Source organism: Lissotriton helveticus, chromosome 4_1 (genome assembly GCF_964261635.1).
Source record: "Lissotriton helveticus chromosome 4_1, aLisHel1.1, whole genome shotgun sequence".
NCBI lineage: Eukaryota > Metazoa > Chordata > Amphibia > Caudata > Salamandridae > Lissotriton > Lissotriton helveticus.
Window position 1 is genome coordinate 6,588,153 of NC_136063.1, and position 18,317 is coordinate 6,606,469.

At 56.6% G+C, this 18,317-nt stretch overlaps 1 protein-coding gene across 1 annotated transcript in view; it reads left to right on the forward strand.

The window, feature by feature from the left end:
- LOC144828277 (pepsin A-like) overlaps window positions 1-18,317 on the forward strand; it is a 340,571-nt gene that overhangs the window by 106,040 nt on the left and 216,214 nt on the right. The window contains exon 3 of the mRNA XM_078686356.1: window positions 204-321. Coding sequence (XP_078542482.1) covers window positions 204-321 — 118 coding nt within the window. The remainder of the gene's footprint in view (window positions 1-203; window positions 322-18,317) is intronic.

Here is an 18,317-nt window from a genome sequence, read left to right on the forward strand (position 1 = left end):
AAGGTGGCCCAGTACCAATTGGTAAATGCACCTAAGGTACATGGAGTCCATTTTAACAGAGAGAGCAGGAAACCTGGGGTCCTGAATAGCAGGATCCCAGGCCAACTAAGTCGAAAACCAGCAAAACACTAGGCAAAAAAGTTGGGGGTAACCATAGTCAGATATCCACCTTCCTATAGTAAACTCTCTCTTTTTTTCTACAGAATGAATATTTTGGGACAATCTCCATTGGAACTCCTCCACAGGACTTCAGCGTAGTGTTCGACACCGGCTCTTCTGACTTCTGGGTCCCTTCTGTGTCCTGCTCAAGTTCGGCCTGCAGTAAGTTTGTGAAAGTTCCACACTCCTATTGTCCTCCATTCTCTACCCTCTCGACGCAGCTGGCGCTCTCCTCCCAGTACCTCTCTCCTAGCCCTCGAGCTTCTGCTCATGATCATTCCTTTCAGCCTCTCCCCAGTCAGTCTTTTTCTCTCAGCTTTGCTGGTCACCTTGATTGAGCCCCTTTGCTGCACTGAGTTCAGTGAACACTGATCGTCTCTGCATCGACACCTCTCACCACCTAACCCTCCACCACATGCCTTTTTGGTGGTAAAGCAGTATCTATTGAAGGGAACCTGCCCCCTCGTGGCTTGGAGGAATACCAACACGTGCTGTGAAACTGGGACAGCAGCTTGTGATATCCCAGCTGACCTACTCTTAATGATATATATCTTAATCAATGCGGAGGGAGAAAGAAGCTCTGATCCATTCAGCTTCCAATGGTTAATACAAAATCAAGCTGGGGGGGGGGTGGATCACTTGTCCGTTGTAACCAGGGTCTTTGCTTTTCTTGCAACCTTCATAAAAACCCTCATATATGTACACAGGCGTAGGGCGGTATATCTTGGTTCTCTGCCTCAGTGTACAGTAGCAGCATTATCATTGGGTCTACATTTTTGTAAATATGCTGTACCTCCACCTGGAGGTAGAGCGACTGGCTTCCCAGTAGTGTCCAGAGATGAAAAACACCGTATGCATATGTAGAACTAGCAAGTGGCATATAGAAACCGCAGTTGGCTTCTATTTGCTCTACAGCATCCCAAGGAAACTCATTACAACAAAAAAAGAGGTACAGATACAACAGGTTTGACCTCCCTACGCAGGAGTGGCACGTTTACCACTTAACAGGGGGCCACAAGGCGCTCCTACACACAACCCGGTCCTGACGAAAGCCTCTAGAACTTTCATGAGGCTGAAACATGTTGACCAACAACAGTGCTGTGGATTAGTAGCTGAATCCACATATGACCCACCTTTGTTTGAACTTCATACATCACTAAATCTTTCCTTTAAACACTAGCTTTTGAGTGATGCAATGAATTCTAACTCACAGCACTTGAGCACAGATAACGCCCTCTTGTTTTTCATCTCCGGACACTACTGGGAAGCCAGTCGGTCTACCTCCAGGTGGAGGTACAGCTTATTTACAAAAATGAAGGCCCAGTGATAGTGCTGCTACAGTATACTAACTTTTTTGTAACAAGGTAACCCAACCAGTTAGCTGTGGACCGTGGGTAAATACTATTATTCAAGAACAGGGGTCCTTAGCATTTTATATACAACACAAACGATGAAATATAGGCCATAATTGGAGACTATATTTTGTCACTGTCCAGCCGGACAGGACGTTTTATTTTTCAACAATGTAACTCTTGTGAAAAGGATAACAAGGCACAATCCTGTACCACAAAAAAGAGAACACAAGAAACTGAAGAATTAAAGAAAATAGAAGTGAACAGGCAAAAGAAAGAGCAAATGTTGGCCACTTTTCAAATCAGTGATACATTCAAGGTATGCCAACCAACTGCCAAAACACAACGAGATTTAACACAATGGTTTAGGTTGTGAAGGCAATCTACATAGTCGACGTTTCGATCCCTAGTGCTCAGTTAATTGGGACCATCATCAGGACTGACAAATTTAAAGTATTTGCCTGTCAATATAAATTATTTTGCAATTGTTTAGCGCCTGTAGAGAAATACAAGGAGGAAAAAAGGCGAAAGAAAAAACTGTTTTAGAATTCAAACAATTTTTTGCATGAAGAGTGTTCATTAGACCTGATTATTCTAGGATCACATATGGTAACATAAATACTGTACTCGGATTCGGTTTGTTCGTGCCTAAAACTGTGATGCACTCGTGGTGGGTTTGTTTAAAATAAACCGACGTGGTGGTGACTTGTGAGCAACTCATTTTGTCATTAAAATCAATAAATGAATAAAGAACATCATTTCTGCGAGCATTTTGTTCGAAGCTGTTCTACGTGGCTAACACATGCAGCGGGCGTCCTGTGTGATGTGACCAGGGGGGCGGGCGGTATAGACTTACCCTGGGTAGGCGGGAGTAGCGACCCTGTTCGTGATGGTGAGGGAAGGAGTTGTGGGTCATCTACCTAAAAATTAAAGCGGGATTTTTTACAAATAGAGGTGCTACTACGGGCGGGGCTGTGCGGGGCGCATTCAAGGGAGCGCAAATTACCTTACGGACTCGTGAGGTCCACGCTTCGTTTGGGGTAGCCAGGTGCTCGTGAGTTGAGCACGTTCCCTGTTGGGCAATAAATTAGTATCATATTGTGGTCTAGTAACAGCAGGGGCGCACAGTTTGGGTATAAGAGAAGCCGGGACCTCTAGCAGTCACTGGCTTGGTGCAGTCTTACCTGTGGGCGTGTGGTATCCAAGCTATGTCTCGGTCGACATAGTGGGGCAGCGGGCGGGCAGTCAATATCCTGTACAGCGCTGTTGGTGCACTGGGGGCCATTGCACTTAAGTAAGCGTGCAGAGCCTCCGTTAGGGAACAGCGTGCAAAGCGTCCGTCAGGAGACGTCAGCGATGGGCGCCATCTTGGGATGGGAGTGAGTGGCATAAACTATGCGCCATGTTGGGTAGGACAATGGGCCGGTAATGGCTACGAGGTTAGGCAGCTAGAGGGAGCGCCATCTTGGGAAGGCGGACAAATGGGTTTAGTTAGCGCGCCTTGTAACAGGGACATGGGCGAAGTGACATTTGTGAGATTATCAATATTGACAGTGGTGAAAAAGGTGCTTATTTACAGTGCAAGTGCTGGTCTATTTAGTGACAATTTTTCAGACCTTTTCATTAAAATTTCTCATATTGTTCGACCAATACATAACATGTATGAGTTTTGAACTGTTCTTGGTCTATGTAGTTCAGACAATAATTCCAGGAAAAGCCGCATTTATTGTAGTCTTTCACAGGAGGCTAGTCCAGTCCTCTAGGCGATTTAAGCCATTCCGAATGGTGTCAAATTGGATCATTGTTCTCAGTTCTTCCTTGTTCAGTAGCTGAGCCAAACTACCACCTCTTGGGGGAAGTTTCACGACTTTGAGGATGGACCATTTGATGTCGTTCTCAGTGTGTCCTGCTGCATTGTAGTGGTCCACCAGAGGGGCATTTGCAGTATTGCATCTAATCCGGCTTCTGTGTTGGCAGATTCTTGTCTTTACTTTCTGCGTCGTTTACCCCACGTAGAGTGTGGGGCAAGGGCATTCGATAACATAAATCACATTTGCTGTGTTACAATTTGAAAAGTATCGTCTTTCAAATGTGATGTGCTGATGCGTGAATTTTGTGCCCTCCACCGTGAAGTCGCAAACAATACATTTTCCACATTTAGCATGACCTACAATGGGTGGCAAGCCCCACACTGTTTCTAGTGTATTCCCTTGTGTAGCAACTGGGAGAGCTGCCCTCACCAGATGGTCTTTCAGATTTTTGTTTTTCTTAAATGCGAAGAGGGGTTTGTCAATCTTGATACTCCCCACATTTATAGTAGGCCAATGCTTAAGAATCGATTTACGGATTCTGTTAGATATTGGAGAGAAGGTGGTAACACACGCTACTCTCTCTTTTTGAGTTCTTTCTTTTGGGGTTAACAACACTTCCCGCGGGCAGTACCATGCACGTTTGGAAGCTTGTTTCACTATCCGTTTTGGATAGCCTCTTTCTTTGAGTTTTGTGGACAGTATCTCTGCTTCTCTGAGATAGTCTCTCTTATCAGAGCAGTTTTGCCTGATCCTCAGAAATTGTGAGTATGGCAGTGAATCTCTGAGGGCCCTGGGATGATTGCTTTTATAGTTCAGAAGCGTATTACGCTCTGTGGGTTTGCGAAATAGCTTAGTGAGAAGCTCACCTTCTGCATGGTAAATGGTGAGGTCTAGGAATGCTATTGAAGACTTGTTGTGGGTAAGGGAAAAGGTTAGACCAAGGCAGTTATTATTGAGCCAGTGGAGAAACTGTGGCAATGTCTCAGAGGGCTGAGTCCAGATCATAAAAATGTCGTCTATATAGCGACGCCAAAGTTTTATGCCCGGATGGAATGGATTGCCTGGCACCGAAACGGGCTCAATCCTGGTGCCAGGCAATCCATTCCATCCGGGCATAACAGAATCCGTAAATCGATTCTTAAGCATTGGCCTACTATAAATGTGGGGAGTATCAAGATTGACAAACCCCTCTTCGCATTTAAGAAAAACAAAAATCTGAAAGACCATCTGGTGAGGGCAGCTCTCCCAGTTGCTACACAAGGGAATACACTAGAAACAGTGTGGGGCTTGCCACCCATTGTAGGTCATGCTAAATGTGGAAAATGTATTGTTTGCGACTTCACGGTGGAGGGCACAAAATTCACGCACCAGCACATCACATTTGAAAGACGATCCTTTTCAAATTGTAACACAGCAAATGTGATTTATGTTATCGAATGCCCTTGCCCCAAACTCTACGTGGGGCAAACGACGCAGAAAGTAAAGACAAGAATCTGCCAACACAGAAGCCGGATTAGATGCAATACTGCAAATGCCCCTCTGGTGGACCACTACAATGCAGCAGGACACACTGAGAACGACATCAAATGGTCCATCCTCAAAGTCGTGAAACTTCCCCCAAGAGGTGGTAATTTGGCTCAGCTACTGAACAAGGAAGAACTGAGAACAATGATCCAATTTGACACCATTCGGAATGGCTTAAATCGCCTAGAGGACTGGACTAGCCTCCTGTGAAAGACTACAATAAATGCGGCTTTTCCTGGAATTATTGTCTGAACTACATAGACCAAGAACAGTTCAAAACTCATACATGTTATGTATTGGTCGAACAATATGAGAAATTTTAATGAAAAGGTCTGAAAAATTGTCACTAAATAGACCAGCACTTGCACTGTAAATAAGCACCTTTTTCACCACTGTCAATATTGATAATCTCACAAATGTCACTTCGCCCATGTCCCTGTTACAAGGCGCGCTAACTAAACCCATTTGTCCGCCTTCCCAAGATGGCGCTCCCTCTAGCTGCCTAACCTCGTAGCCATTACCGGCCCATTGTCCTACCCAACATGGCGCATAGTTTATGCCACTCACTCCCATCCCAAGATGGCGCCCATCGCTGACGTCTCCTGACGGACGCTTTGCACGCTGTTCCCTAACGGAGGCTCTGCACGCTTACTTAAGTGCAATGGCCCCCAGTGCACCAACAGCGCTGTACAGGATATTGACTGCCCGCCCGCTGCCCCACTATGTCGACCGAGACATAGCTTGGATACCACACGCCCACAGGTAAGACTGCACCAAGCCAGTGACTGCTAGAGGTCCCGGCTTCTCTTATACTGTTGGACAGGCCGCATGGTCGGGCTGCCCCCCCTCCCCGCAGTAGGACCTGGACCCTGGCTCTCCCTGCATCCCCAGCCAGAGTCCCTAAACGACCACCCGAAGTACCCTGCAATCCCTCCACTACAAGACACCAGCCCCGGACCCAGCTGGCCCGGGTCACCATCCACACCACGACATCGAACCGGCCGCCATCTTGGGGCACTGCAGCACGAGGCCGCGTGGCCTCAACCCGACCCTAACCCTGGGCCCGGCCGGCCCCGACATCGGGGCACCAACCTCCCCCCAGGAGGCAGAGTGACCACTTGGCAAATCAATGGGAGAAGGAATCGTCAACGGCTCCCCTCCGCCAGGTGTCGATCACCCCCGGCCGCCCTGGGCGCTGGCTCCACCCCCCTGCTGGGTGTCTGGACTCCCTCATCCCGGACCTCCCGGCCACCAGGCGCGAGGGTCCGGACATCAAAGGGGACCAGACCTATAACTGGGGCAGTGCCAGACCAGGAAGGCAGTTGTATCCTGGAGTCGAGAGACCCGAGAAGAACTCATCCGTGACTGGCCTGCTGGCGCTGCCGCGGCCCTCTGCCTCGTAAACCCATCTTGGCCTGCTGGCGCTGCCGCGGCCCTCTGCCTCGTAAAACCATCGTCTTGGCCTGCTGGCGCTGCCGCGGCCCTCTGCCTAGTGAAACCATCTTGGCCTGCTGGCGCTGCCGCGGCCCTCTGCCTCGTGAAACCATCTTGGCCTGCTGGCGCTGCCGCGGCCCTCTGCCTCGTGAAACCATCGACTTGGCCTGCTGGCGCTGCCGCGGCCCTCTGCCTTGTGAGACTACCATCTTGGCCTGCTGGCGCTGCCGCGGCCCTCTGCCTCGTGAAACCATCGACTTGGCCTGCTGGCGCTGCCGCGGCCCTCTGCCTTGTGAGACTACCATCTTGGCCTGCTGGCGCTGCCGCGGCCCTCTGCCTCGTGAAACCATCGACTTGGCCTGCTGGCGCTGCCGCGGCCCTCTGCCTTGTGAGACTACCATCTTGGCCTGCTGGCGCTGCCGCGGCCCGATCCACAGACCCTCCAGCTCGAGGATTGTGAGCTCGCCCCTTACCACTACCTGTACCGATCCGGTACCAAGACTGTCCCGCTACCCCTTTTCCCTACAGAGACTAGAAGTGAGAGGACCCCCGGGTCCGAGATATCCTGTATCGCTGATATCCTTGCCTTAAGAACCTTATATAAAGCATTGAACTCGACTTGGTGTGGTGCCTGTTTGTGGGGAGGGAGGTAACTTGTCTGTACGATCACCGGAGACGGTCCCCCTCGGGGATCTCTCCCTCAGTATCCGGCCGACCCTCAGGGTCCCCGTCTAACATTGGTGGCCAGCGACGGGATCCGAACCTACGCATAATCGTACAGAAAGTCACCCGACCCACGACACACGACCACCATGACAACAGAGAGCGGAACAACGGAGAAATTCCAGATGGAAAAATTGGAAGACTACAACCACCGAGAACTGAAGCAATATTGCATGGAACTTGGTCTCCCAACCACGGGTCTGAGTACGAAGGAAGACTTCAAACGAGCCCTAGAAGCCTGGGCGGAAACGGGTACGGCCGTACCCCGAACACAAACGACCGAAACGAGCCCCGCACCAACTAAAGAAAGAGCGGGTCTCTCCCTGGAAGAGATCCGAGAAAGAGAAAAAACCAGACTCCACGAATTAGAACTAGCCCGACTTCGCTTGGATGGAGAACTCAAGCTGGCCGAACAAAAAATAACCCTGGAACACTTACGGCTCAAGGAAGAGCGAGAAGACAAGCAAAGACAGAGAGAGCTAGAGGAAAAGAAACTAGAGTACGAACATGAGCGCGATCTCAAAGCACTGGAGATCCAGAAACAGAATAAAGACCTCGGGCTCCCCGAACGACCGACCCCGTCTGCTTCGACCGAACCCAAGGTTCACATCCCCAAAGAGGTCATCCGGGAATACCACAAGAACGATGATATACAGCAGTGGTTTAAAGCCTATGAGGTGGCAATGACCTCCCACCGGATTCCCCGAAGCGATTGGGGAGCCGGATTATGGGGGAGGTTTGTCAACGAAGGGCGGGACGCCCTGCTGCAACTCCCGGACCAGCTGATGACCTCCTACGACCACATGAAGGCCGCCCTCCTCACTCGATACGGGCTCACACCTGAGATGTACCGCCAACGGTTCCGCGACTGCAAACGGATTCCGGGTACAACTTGGGTGGAGTACGTGAACTTTTTTAGCCGAGCCTTCGAGGGGTGGATCAAGGGCAACAAAGTAACCACCTACGAACAACTCTTTGACCTTATCGTATGGGAACACCTGTCGAACAACTGCTTCGTGGAGCTCCGGCAACACCTCCTGGACAGTAAGCTAACCGACCCTCGACAACTCGCCGTCGAAGCCGACCGGTGGGAAAGCACCCGAGTTGGCCGGAACGCACCCAGCGAATTATCCAGACCGTATCGCCCCCGAGGGGGAGGAGGGAGTCAGGGTCGGGGGAGAGACCCCGGCCCCTCGTCACCCCCCAGAAACCCCTCGACCCCGGTTGGCCGAGGAAGCCCTGCCGTCCGGGCCGGTTTCCGGGCCAACATTACGTGCCACAGGTGCCAGCGACCCGGCCACTACGCCAGTGATCCCAACTGCCCAAAGAATCCGAACACTACCCCCCGCCAAGTTGCAGCGGCGGCCCTAGGGGAAGAACTAATCCCGGAAGACCAAGAAGAGTACGAGACCGATCCCTCTGAATGGGCGCCCGCCGCCATGGCACTGGTCTGCTTAGGGGAGAGAGACATGATTCCGCGGGCCCCCCTTCCCGCCAACACCCAGAAGTACGGTCAATGGGTCAACATTAATGGCCGCCGGGCGGAAGCCCTCCGCGACACCGGGGCCAGTGTAACGGCGGTCCGACGCCACCTCGTCACTCCCGACCAAATCTTGCCGAACATTCTTTGCCCTGTCCGATCAGCCGACAACTCCGAAAGCCTATGCCACATGGCCTGCGTCCCCTTCGAGTGGGGAGGAGTAACAGGGATGTTAAAAGTAACTGTCCGCGATGATGCCCCCGTGGACTGCCTCCTAGGAAACGACCTTGAAAGCTCTCCATGGGCAGCTGTCGAACGGAGGGAGCACCTGGGGATGCTTGGCCTCCCCGAATGGGTCTGCGTCACGACCCGGTCCATGACCGCCCGCGCGGTCCCCAGCCCAGAAGAGCCCGAGTGGCCAGAACCTCCTCCCGCGCTCATCCCAGAGGAGGCCGCCCCAGGAGCCAGTCCATTGACCCAAACCGAAGAAGGATCCGACCAGCTTCGGGACGTCCCTGACCTGGCACAATGGCGGCAGGAGGGAGGCCCCACGCAGGAACCATTCCGGGCCGAACAGAAAACCTGTCCCTCTCTCGAAGGACTCCGGCAGCAAGCCCTGGCCCAGAGCACCGGGGATACCTCGGGGGCCCACTGGATCTACTGGGACCAAGACCTGCTCTACAGCGAGCAGAAAGTGGCGGAACTAGGGGCCAGTCGGGTGCTGGTGGTGCCCCTTCGCTTCCGAGACTTCCTCCTGAACTTAGCCCACGATGCCCCCCTTGCCGGACACCTGGGGCAGGATAAAACCTACGACCGCCTGGTGACCCATTTTTTCTGGCCCCACATGCGAAAGGATGTCACCAACCACTGCAAGGCCTGCCCCACCTGCCAGGCCAGCGGAAAAAGTGGCCGAAAAATCAAAGCACCATTGCAACCCTTTCCTGTCGTCACCACCCCGTTTGAACGAGTGGGAATAGACATTGTGGGGCCCCTCGACCCTCGAACAGCCCAAGGACACCGGTTCATCCTGGTCCTCGTAGACCACGCCACTCGCTATCCCGAGGCCATCCCTCTTCGGACGGTGACGGCCCCCGTGGTGGGCCGGGCCCTGATGGGGATCTTCTCCCGGGTGGGGTTCCCCCGGGAGGTCGTCAGTGACAGGGGCACGAACTTTATCTCCAGATATATGAAGTCTCTTTGGCAACAATGCGGGGTTACCTACAAATCCACGACCCCCTATCACCCGCAGGGAAACGGACTGGTCGAGAGGTTCAACCGCACCCTCAAGGGGATGATTATGGGCCTAGAAGAACCCCTTCGACGCCAGTGGGACGTGCTACTTCCCTGCCTCCTGTTTGCCTATCGGGAGGTCCCGCAGAAGTCCCTCGGCTTCAGCCCATTTGAACTCCTGTACGGGCACCCCGTCCGGGGCCCCCTCAGCCTAGTCAAGGAAGGTTGGGAGCAGCCTCCCCAGAAAACTCCCCCGGACATCTACAGGTACCTCCTGGCTCTCCGCAACCAGACCCGGCAGTTCCGAGACACCGCCAAAGCCAATCTCGAGGCCAGTCAGGAGGACATGAAGAGGTGGTACGATCAGCACGCGTCCTCCATTGAGTTCGAACCGGGACAACAGGTCTGGGTGATGTCCCCGGTTGAACCCTGTGCACTCCAAGACCGATGGTCCGGGCCCTTCAAGGTAATCGAACGCAAAGGGCCCGTCACCTATTTAATCGACATGGAAACTGCCCGGAACCCCCTACGGGTCCTCCATGCCAACAGGCTAAAACCCCATTTTGTGCGATCCGAGCTCAGCCTCCTGATGGCTACCGATAATGGGACAGAAGAAGACTCCGAACCCCTTCCGGACTTACTGAGGGCCTTCGAGCAGGATGGCTCAGTGGAAGGGGTCCAGCTCTCCGAGGCCCTGTCCCCGGAGCAACGCCAAGACTGCCAAACGCTCCTGAGGCGGTTCGCCTCCCTGTTCTCCCTCACCCCCGGAGTCACCCCCTGGTGCCTCCACGATGTGGACACCGGGGACAGCCCTCCTATCCGACACCGGGCATACCGCGTACCAGACCGGGTACGAGCCTGCATCCAGACCGAGGTGTCCAAAATGCTGACCCTGGGAGTGATCGAACCCTCAGACAGCCCCTGGGCAAGCCCAGTCGTCCTGGTTCCCAAGGCGGCCGCCCCGGGCGTTGCCCCTGAGCTCCGGTTCTGCGTGGACTATCGGGGGCTGAATGCAGTTACCAGGACCGACGCTCATCCCATCCCCCGGGCCGACGAGCTAATTGACCGGATGGGGGCCGCCCGCTACCTGAGCATCTTCGACCTAACAGCGGGCTACTGGCAGATCGGCCTCACCCCTCGGGCCCAAGAACGATCCGCCTTCTCTACCCCAGACGGGCACTACCACTTTAAAGTCATGCCCTTCGGCATGAAAAACGCCCCGGCCACGTTCCAACGGCTGGTAAACCAGGTACTGGCGGGCCTGGAAGACTTCAGCGCCGCCTACCTGGACGACATTGCTGTGTACAGCCACCCGTGGACCGACCACCTCCGCCACCTGCGGGAGGTTCTACACGCCCTCCAGCAAGCCGGGCTCACCATCAAGGCCAGCAAGTGCCAGGTTGGCCAAGGGTCCGTGACCTACCTGGGACACCAAGTGGGAAGCGGGCTAGTGGCTCCTCTCCAACTCAAGATTGCTGCCATCCAGGCCTGGCAACCCCCTACGACCCAAACGGAGGTCCGGGCCTTCCTGGGGCTCACCGGATACTACCGGCGGTTCGTGAAGGACTATGGCAGCATCGTGGGGCCCCTCACAGAGCTCACCTCCAAAAAGGGCCCCAAAACCGTCAACTGGACCCTGGACTGCCAATCGGCCTTCGAGAAACTAAAGACCGCCATGTGCACGGCCCCCGTGCTCCAGGCTCCCGACTACAGCCGGGAATTCATTGTGCAGACGGACGCCTCCGATCATGGTGTGGGGGCCGTCCTCTCCCAACTCAACGCCGAAGGGGTCGACCATCCGGTGGTCTTCATCAGCAGACGCCTCTTGCCCCGAGAACAGCGCTGGAGCACCATTGAGAGAGAAGCCTTCGCCGTAGTCTGGGCACTCAAGAAGCTCCGGCCATACCTCTTCGGCACCCACTTCCGGGTGCAAACAGACCACCGACCCCTGCAATGGCTGATGCAAATGCGGGGGGAAAACCCGAAGCTGTTGCGCTGGTCCATCTCCCTGCAGGGGATGGACTTCACGGTGGAACATCGTCCAGGCCAGGACCACGCCAACGCCGACGGCCTGTCACGCTTTTTCCGCCTCAGCGAGGAGAGTCCCCAGGAAGATGGCTGACTCTCCCCGCCTTCAGCTGGGGGGGACGCATGTTGGACAGGCCGCATGGTCGGGCTGCCCCCCCTCCCCGCAGTAGGACCTGGACCCTGGCTCTCCCTGCATCCCCAGCCAGAGTCCCTAAACGACCACCCGAAGTACCCTGCAATCCCTCCACTACAAGACACCAGCCCCGGACCCAGCTGGCCCGGGTCACCATCCACACCACGACATCGAACCGGCCGCCATCTTGGGGCACTGCAGCACGAGGCCGCGTGGCCTCAACCCGACCCTAACCCTGGGCCCGGCCGGCCCCGACATCGGGGCACCAACCTCCCCCCAGGAGGCAGAGTGACCACTTGGCAAATCAATGGGAGAAGGAATCGTCAACGGCTCCCCTCCGCCAGGTGTCGATCACCCCCGGCCGCCCTGGGCGCTGGCTCCACCCCCCTGCTGGGTGTCTGGACTCCCTCATCCCGGACCTCCCGGCCACCAGGCGCGAGGGTCCGGACATCAAAGGGGACCAGACCTATAACTGGGGCAGTGCCAGACCAGGAAGGCAGTTGTATCCTGGAGTCGAGAGACCCGAGAAGAACTCATCCGTGACTGGCCTGCTGGCGCTGCCGCGGCCCTCTGCCTCGTAAACCCATCTTGGCCTGCTGGCGCTGCCGCGGCCCTCTGCCTCGTAAAACCATCGTCTTGGCCTGCTGGCGCTGCCGCGGCCCTCTGCCTAGTGAAACCATCTTGGCCTGCTGGCGCTGCCGCGGCCCTCTGCCTCGTGAAACCATCTTGGCCTGCTGGCGCTGCCGCGGCCCTCTGCCTCGTGAAACCATCGACTTGGCCTGCTGGCGCTGCCGCGGCCCTCTGCCTTGTGAGACTACCATCTTGGCCTGCTGGCGCTGCCGCGGCCCTCTGCCTCGTGAAACCATCGACTTGGCCTGCTGGCGCTGCCGCGGCCCTCTGCCTTGTGAGACTACCATCTTGGCCTGCTGGCGCTGCCGCGGCCCTCTGCCTCGTGAAACCATCGACTTGGCCTGCTGGCGCTGCCGCGGCCCTCTGCCTTGTGAGACTACCATCTTGGCCTGCTGGCGCTGCCGCGGCCCGATCCACAGACCCTCCAGCTCGAGGATTGTGAGCTCGCCCCTTACCACTACCTGTACCGATCCGGTACCAAGACTGTCCCGCTACCCCTTTTCCCTACAGAGACTAGAAGTGAGAGGACCCCCGGGTCCGAGATATCCTGTATCGCTGATATCCTTGCCTTAAGAACCTTATATAAAGCATTGAACTCGACTTGGTGTGGTGCCTGTTTGTGGGGAGGGAGGTAACTTGTCTGTACGATCACCGGAGACGGTCCCCCTCGGGGATCTCTCCCTCAGTATCCGGCCGACCCTCAGGGTCCCCGTCTAACATTGGTGGCCAGCGACGGGATCCGAACCTACGCATAATCGTACAGAAAGTCACCCGACCCACGACACACGACCACCATGACAACAGAGAGCGGAACAACGGAGAAATTCCAGATGGAAAAATTGGAAGACTACAACCACCGAGAACTGAAGCAATATTGCATGGAACTTGGTCTCCCAACCACGGGTCTGAGTACGAAGGAAGACTTCAAACGAGCCCTAGAAGCCTGGGCGGAAACGGGTACGGCCGTACCCCGAACACAAACGACCGAAACGAGCCCCGCACCAACTAAAGAAAGAGCGGGTCTCTCCCTGGAAGAGATCCGAGAAAGAGAAAAAACCAGACTCCACGAATTAGAACTAGCCCGACTTCGCTTGGATGGAGAACTCAAGCTGGCCGAACAAAAAATAACCCTGGAACACTTACGGCTCAAGGAAGAGCGAGAAGACAAGCAAAGACAGAGAGAGCTAGAGGAAAAGAAACTAGAGTACGAACATGAGCGCGATCTCAAAGCACTGGAGATCCAGAAACAGAATAAAGACCTCGGGCTCCCCGAACGACCGACCCCGTCTGCTTCGACCGAACCCAAGGTTCACATCCCCAAAGAGGTCATCCGGGAATACCACAAGAACGATGATATACAGCAGTGGTTTAAAGCCTATGAGGTGGCAATGACCTCCCACCGGATTCCCCGAAGCGATTGGGGAGCCGGATTATGGGGGAGGTTTGTCAACGAAGGGCGGGACGCCCTGCTGCAACTCCCGGACCAGCTGATGACCTCCTACGACCACATGAAGGCCGCCCTCCTCACTCGATACGGGCTCACACCTGAGATGTACCGCCAACGGTTCCGCGACTGCAAACGGATTCCGGGTACAACTTGGGTGGAGTACGTGAACTTTTTTAGCCGAGCCTTCGAGGGGTGGATCAAGGGCAACAAAGTAACCACCTACGAACAACTCTTTGACCTTATCGTATGGGAACACCTGTCGAACAACTGCTTTGTGGAGCTCCGGCAACACCTCCTGGACAGTAAGCTAACCGACCCTCGACAACTCGCCGTCGAAGCCGACCGGTGGGAAAGCACCCGAGTTGGCCGGAACGCACCCAGCGAATTATCCAGACCGTATCGCCCCCGAGGGGGAGGAGGGAGTCAGGGTCGGGGGAGAGACCCCGGCCCCTCGTCACCCCCCAGAAACCCCTCGACCCCGGTTGGCCGAGGAAGCCCTGCCGTCCGGGCCGGTTTCCGGGCCAACATTACGTGCCACAGGTGCCAGCGACCCGGCCACTACGCCAGTGATCCCAACTGCCCAAAGAATCCGAACACTACCCCCCGCCAAGTTGCAGCGGCGGCCCTAGGGGAAGAACTAATCCCGGAAGACCAAGAAGAGTACGAGACCGATCCCTCTGAATGGGCGCCCGCCGCCATGGCACTGGTCTGCTTAGGGGAGAGAGACATGATTCCGCGGGCCCCCCTTCCCGCCAACACCCAGAAGTACGGTCAATGGGTCAACATTAATGGCCGCCGGGCGGAAGCCCTCCGCGACACCGGGGCCAGTGTAACGGCGGTCCGACGCCACCTCGTCACTCCCGACCAAATCTTGCCGAACATTCTTTGCCCTGTCCGATCAGCCGACAACTCCGAAAGCCTATGCCACATGGCCTGCGTCCCCTTCGAGTGGGGAGGAGTAACAGGGATGTTAAAAGTAACTGTCCGCGATGATGCCCCCGTGGACTGCCTCCTAGGAAACGACCTTGAAAGCTCTCCATGGGCAGCTGTCGAACGGAGGGAGCACCTGGGGATGCTTGGCCTCCCCGAATGGGTCTGCGTCACGACCCGGTCCATGACCGCCCGCGCGGTCCCCAGCCCAGAAGAGCCCGAGTGGCCAGAACCTCCTCCCGCGCTCATCCCAGAGGAGGCCGCCCCAGGAGCCAGTCCATTGACCCAAACCGAAGAAGGATCCGACCAGCTTCGGGACGTCCCTGACCTGGCACAATGGCGGCAGGAGGGAGGCCCCACGCAGGAACCATTCCGGGCCGAACAGAAAACCTGTCCCTCTCTCGAAGGACTCCGGCAGCAAGCCCTGGCCCAGAGCACCGGGGATACCTCGGGGGCCCACTGGATCTACTGGGACCAAGACCTGCTCTACAGCGAGCAGAAAGTGGCGGAACTAGGGGCCAGTCGGGTGCTGGTGGTGCCCCTTCGCTTCCGAGACTTCCTCCTGAACTTAGCCCACGATGCCCCCCTTGCCGGACACCTGGGGCAGGATAAAACCTACGACCGCCTGGTGACCCATTTTTTCTGGCCCCACATGCTAAAGGATGTCACCAACCACTGCAAGGCCTGCCCCACCTGCCAGGCCAGCGGAAAAAGTGGCCGAAAAATCAAAGCACCATTGCAACCCTTTCCTGTCGTCACCACCCCGTTTGAACGAGTGGGAATAGACATTGTGGGGCCCCTCGACCCTCGAACAGCCCAAGGACACCGGTTCATCCTGGTCCTCGTAGACCACGCCACTCGCTATCCCGAGGCCATCCCTCTTCGGACGGTGACGGCCCCCGTGGTGGGCCGGGCCCTGATGGGGATCTTCTCCCGGGTGGGGTTCCCCCGGGAGGTCGTCAGTGACAGGGGCACGAACTTTATCTCCAGATATATGAAGTCTCTTTGGCAACAATGCGGGGTTACCTACAAATCCACGACCCCCTATCACCCGCAGGGAAACGGACTGGTCGAGAGGTTCAACCGCACCCTCAAGGGGATGATTATGGGCCTAGAAGAACCCCTTCGATGCCAGTGGGACGTGCTACTTCCCTGCCTCCTGTTTGCCTATCGGGAGGTCCCGCAGAAGTCCCTCGGCTTCAGCCCATTTGAACTCCTGTACGGGCACCCCGTCCGGGGCCCCCTCAGCCTAGTCAAGGAAGGTTGGGAGCAGCCTCCCCAGAAAACTCCCCCGGACATCTACAGGTACCTCCTGGCTCTCCGCAACCAGACCCGGCAGTTCCGAGACACCGCCAAAGCCAATCTCGAGGCCAGTCAGGAGGACATGAAGAGGTGGTACGATCAGCACGCGTCCTCCATTGAGTTCGAACCGGGACAACAGGTCTGGGTGATGTCCCCGGTTGAACCCTGTGCACTCCAAGACCGATGGTCCGGGCCCTTCAAGGTAATCGAACGCAAAGGGCCCGTCACCTATTTAATCGACATGGAAACTGCCCGGAACCCCCTACGGGTCCTCCATGCCAACAGGCTAAAACCCCATTTTGTGCGATCCGAGCTCAGCCTCCTGATGGCTACCGATAATGGGACAGAAGAAGACTCCGAACCCCTTCCGGACTTACTGAGGGCCTTCGAGCAGGATGGCTCAGTGGAAGGGGTCCAGCTCTCCGAGGCCCTGTCCCTGGAGCAACGCCAAGACTGCCAAACGCTCCTGAGGCGGTTCGCCTCCCTGTTCTCCCTCACCCCCGGAGTCACCCCCTGGTGCCTCCACGATGTGGACACCGGGGACAGCCCTCCTATCCGACACCGGGCATACCGCGTACCAGACCGGGTACGAGCCTGCATCCAGACCGAGGTGTCCAAAATGCTGACCCTGGGAGTGATCGAACCCTCAGACAGCCCCTGGGCAAGCCCAGTCGTCCTGGTTCCCAAGGCGGCCGCCCCGGGCGTTGCCCCTGAGCTCCGGTTCTGCGTGGACTATCGGGGGCTGAATGCAGTTACCAGGACCGACGCTCATCCCATCCCCCGGGCCGACGAGCTAATTGACCGGATGGGGGCCGCCCGCTACCTGAGCATCTTCGACCTAACAGCGGGCTACTGGCAGATCGGCCTCACCCCTCGGGCCCAAGAACGATCCGCCTTCTCTACCCCAGACGGGCACTACCACTTTAAAGTCATGCCCTTCGGCATGAAAAACGCCCCGGCCACGTTCCAACGGCTGGTAAACCAGGTACTGGCGGGCCTGGAAGACTTCAGCGCCGCCTACCTGGACGACATTGCTGTGTACAGCCACCCGTGGACCGACCACCTCCGCCACCTGCGGGAGGTTCTACACGCCCTCCAGCAAGCCGGGCTCACCATCAAGGCCAGCAAGTGCCAGGTTGGCCAAGGGTCCGTGACCTACCTGGGACACCAAGTGGGAAGCGGGCTAGTGGCTCCTCTCCAACTCAAGATTGCTGCCATCCAGGCCTGGCAACCCCCTACGACCCAAACGGAGGTCCGGGCCTTCCTGGGGCTCACCGGATACTACCGGCGGTTCGTGAAGGACTATGGCAGCATCGTGGGGCCCCTCACAGAGCTCACCTCCAAAAAGGGCCCCAAAACCGTCAACTGGACCCTGGACTGCCAATCGGCCTTCGAGAAACTAAAGACCGCCATGTGCACGGCCCCCGTGCTCCAGGCTCCCGACTACAGCCGGGAATTCATTGTGCAGACGGACGCCTCCGATCATGGTGTGGGGGCCGTCCTCTCCCAACTCAACGCCGAAGGGGTCGACCATCCGGTGGTCTTCATCAGCAGACGCCTCTTGCCCCGAGAACAGCGCTGGAGCACCATTGAGAGAGAAGCCTTCGCCGTAGTCTGGGCACTCAAGAAGCTCCGGCCATACCTCTTCGGCACCCACTTCCGGGTGCAAACAGACCACCGACCCCTGCAATGGCTGATGCAAATGCGGGGGGAAAACCCGAAGCTGTTGCGCTGGTCCATCTCCCTGCAGGGGATGGACTTCACGGTGGAACATCGTCCAGGCCAGGACCACGCCAACGCCGACGGCCTGTCACGCTTTTTCCGCCTCAGCGAGGAGAGTCCCCAGGAAGATGGCTGACTCTCCCCGCCTTCAGCTGGGGGGGACGCATGTTGGACAGGCCGCATGGTCGGGCTGCCCCCCCTCCCCGCAGTAGGACCTGGACCCTGGCTCTCCCTGCATCCCCAGCCAGAGTCCCTAAACGACCACCCGAAGTACCCTGCAATCCCTCCACTACAAGACACCAGCCCCGGACCCAGCTGGCCCGGGTCACCATCCACACCACGACATCGAACCGGCCGCCATCTTGGGGCACTGCAGCACGAGGCCGCGTGGCCTCAACCCGACCCTAACCCT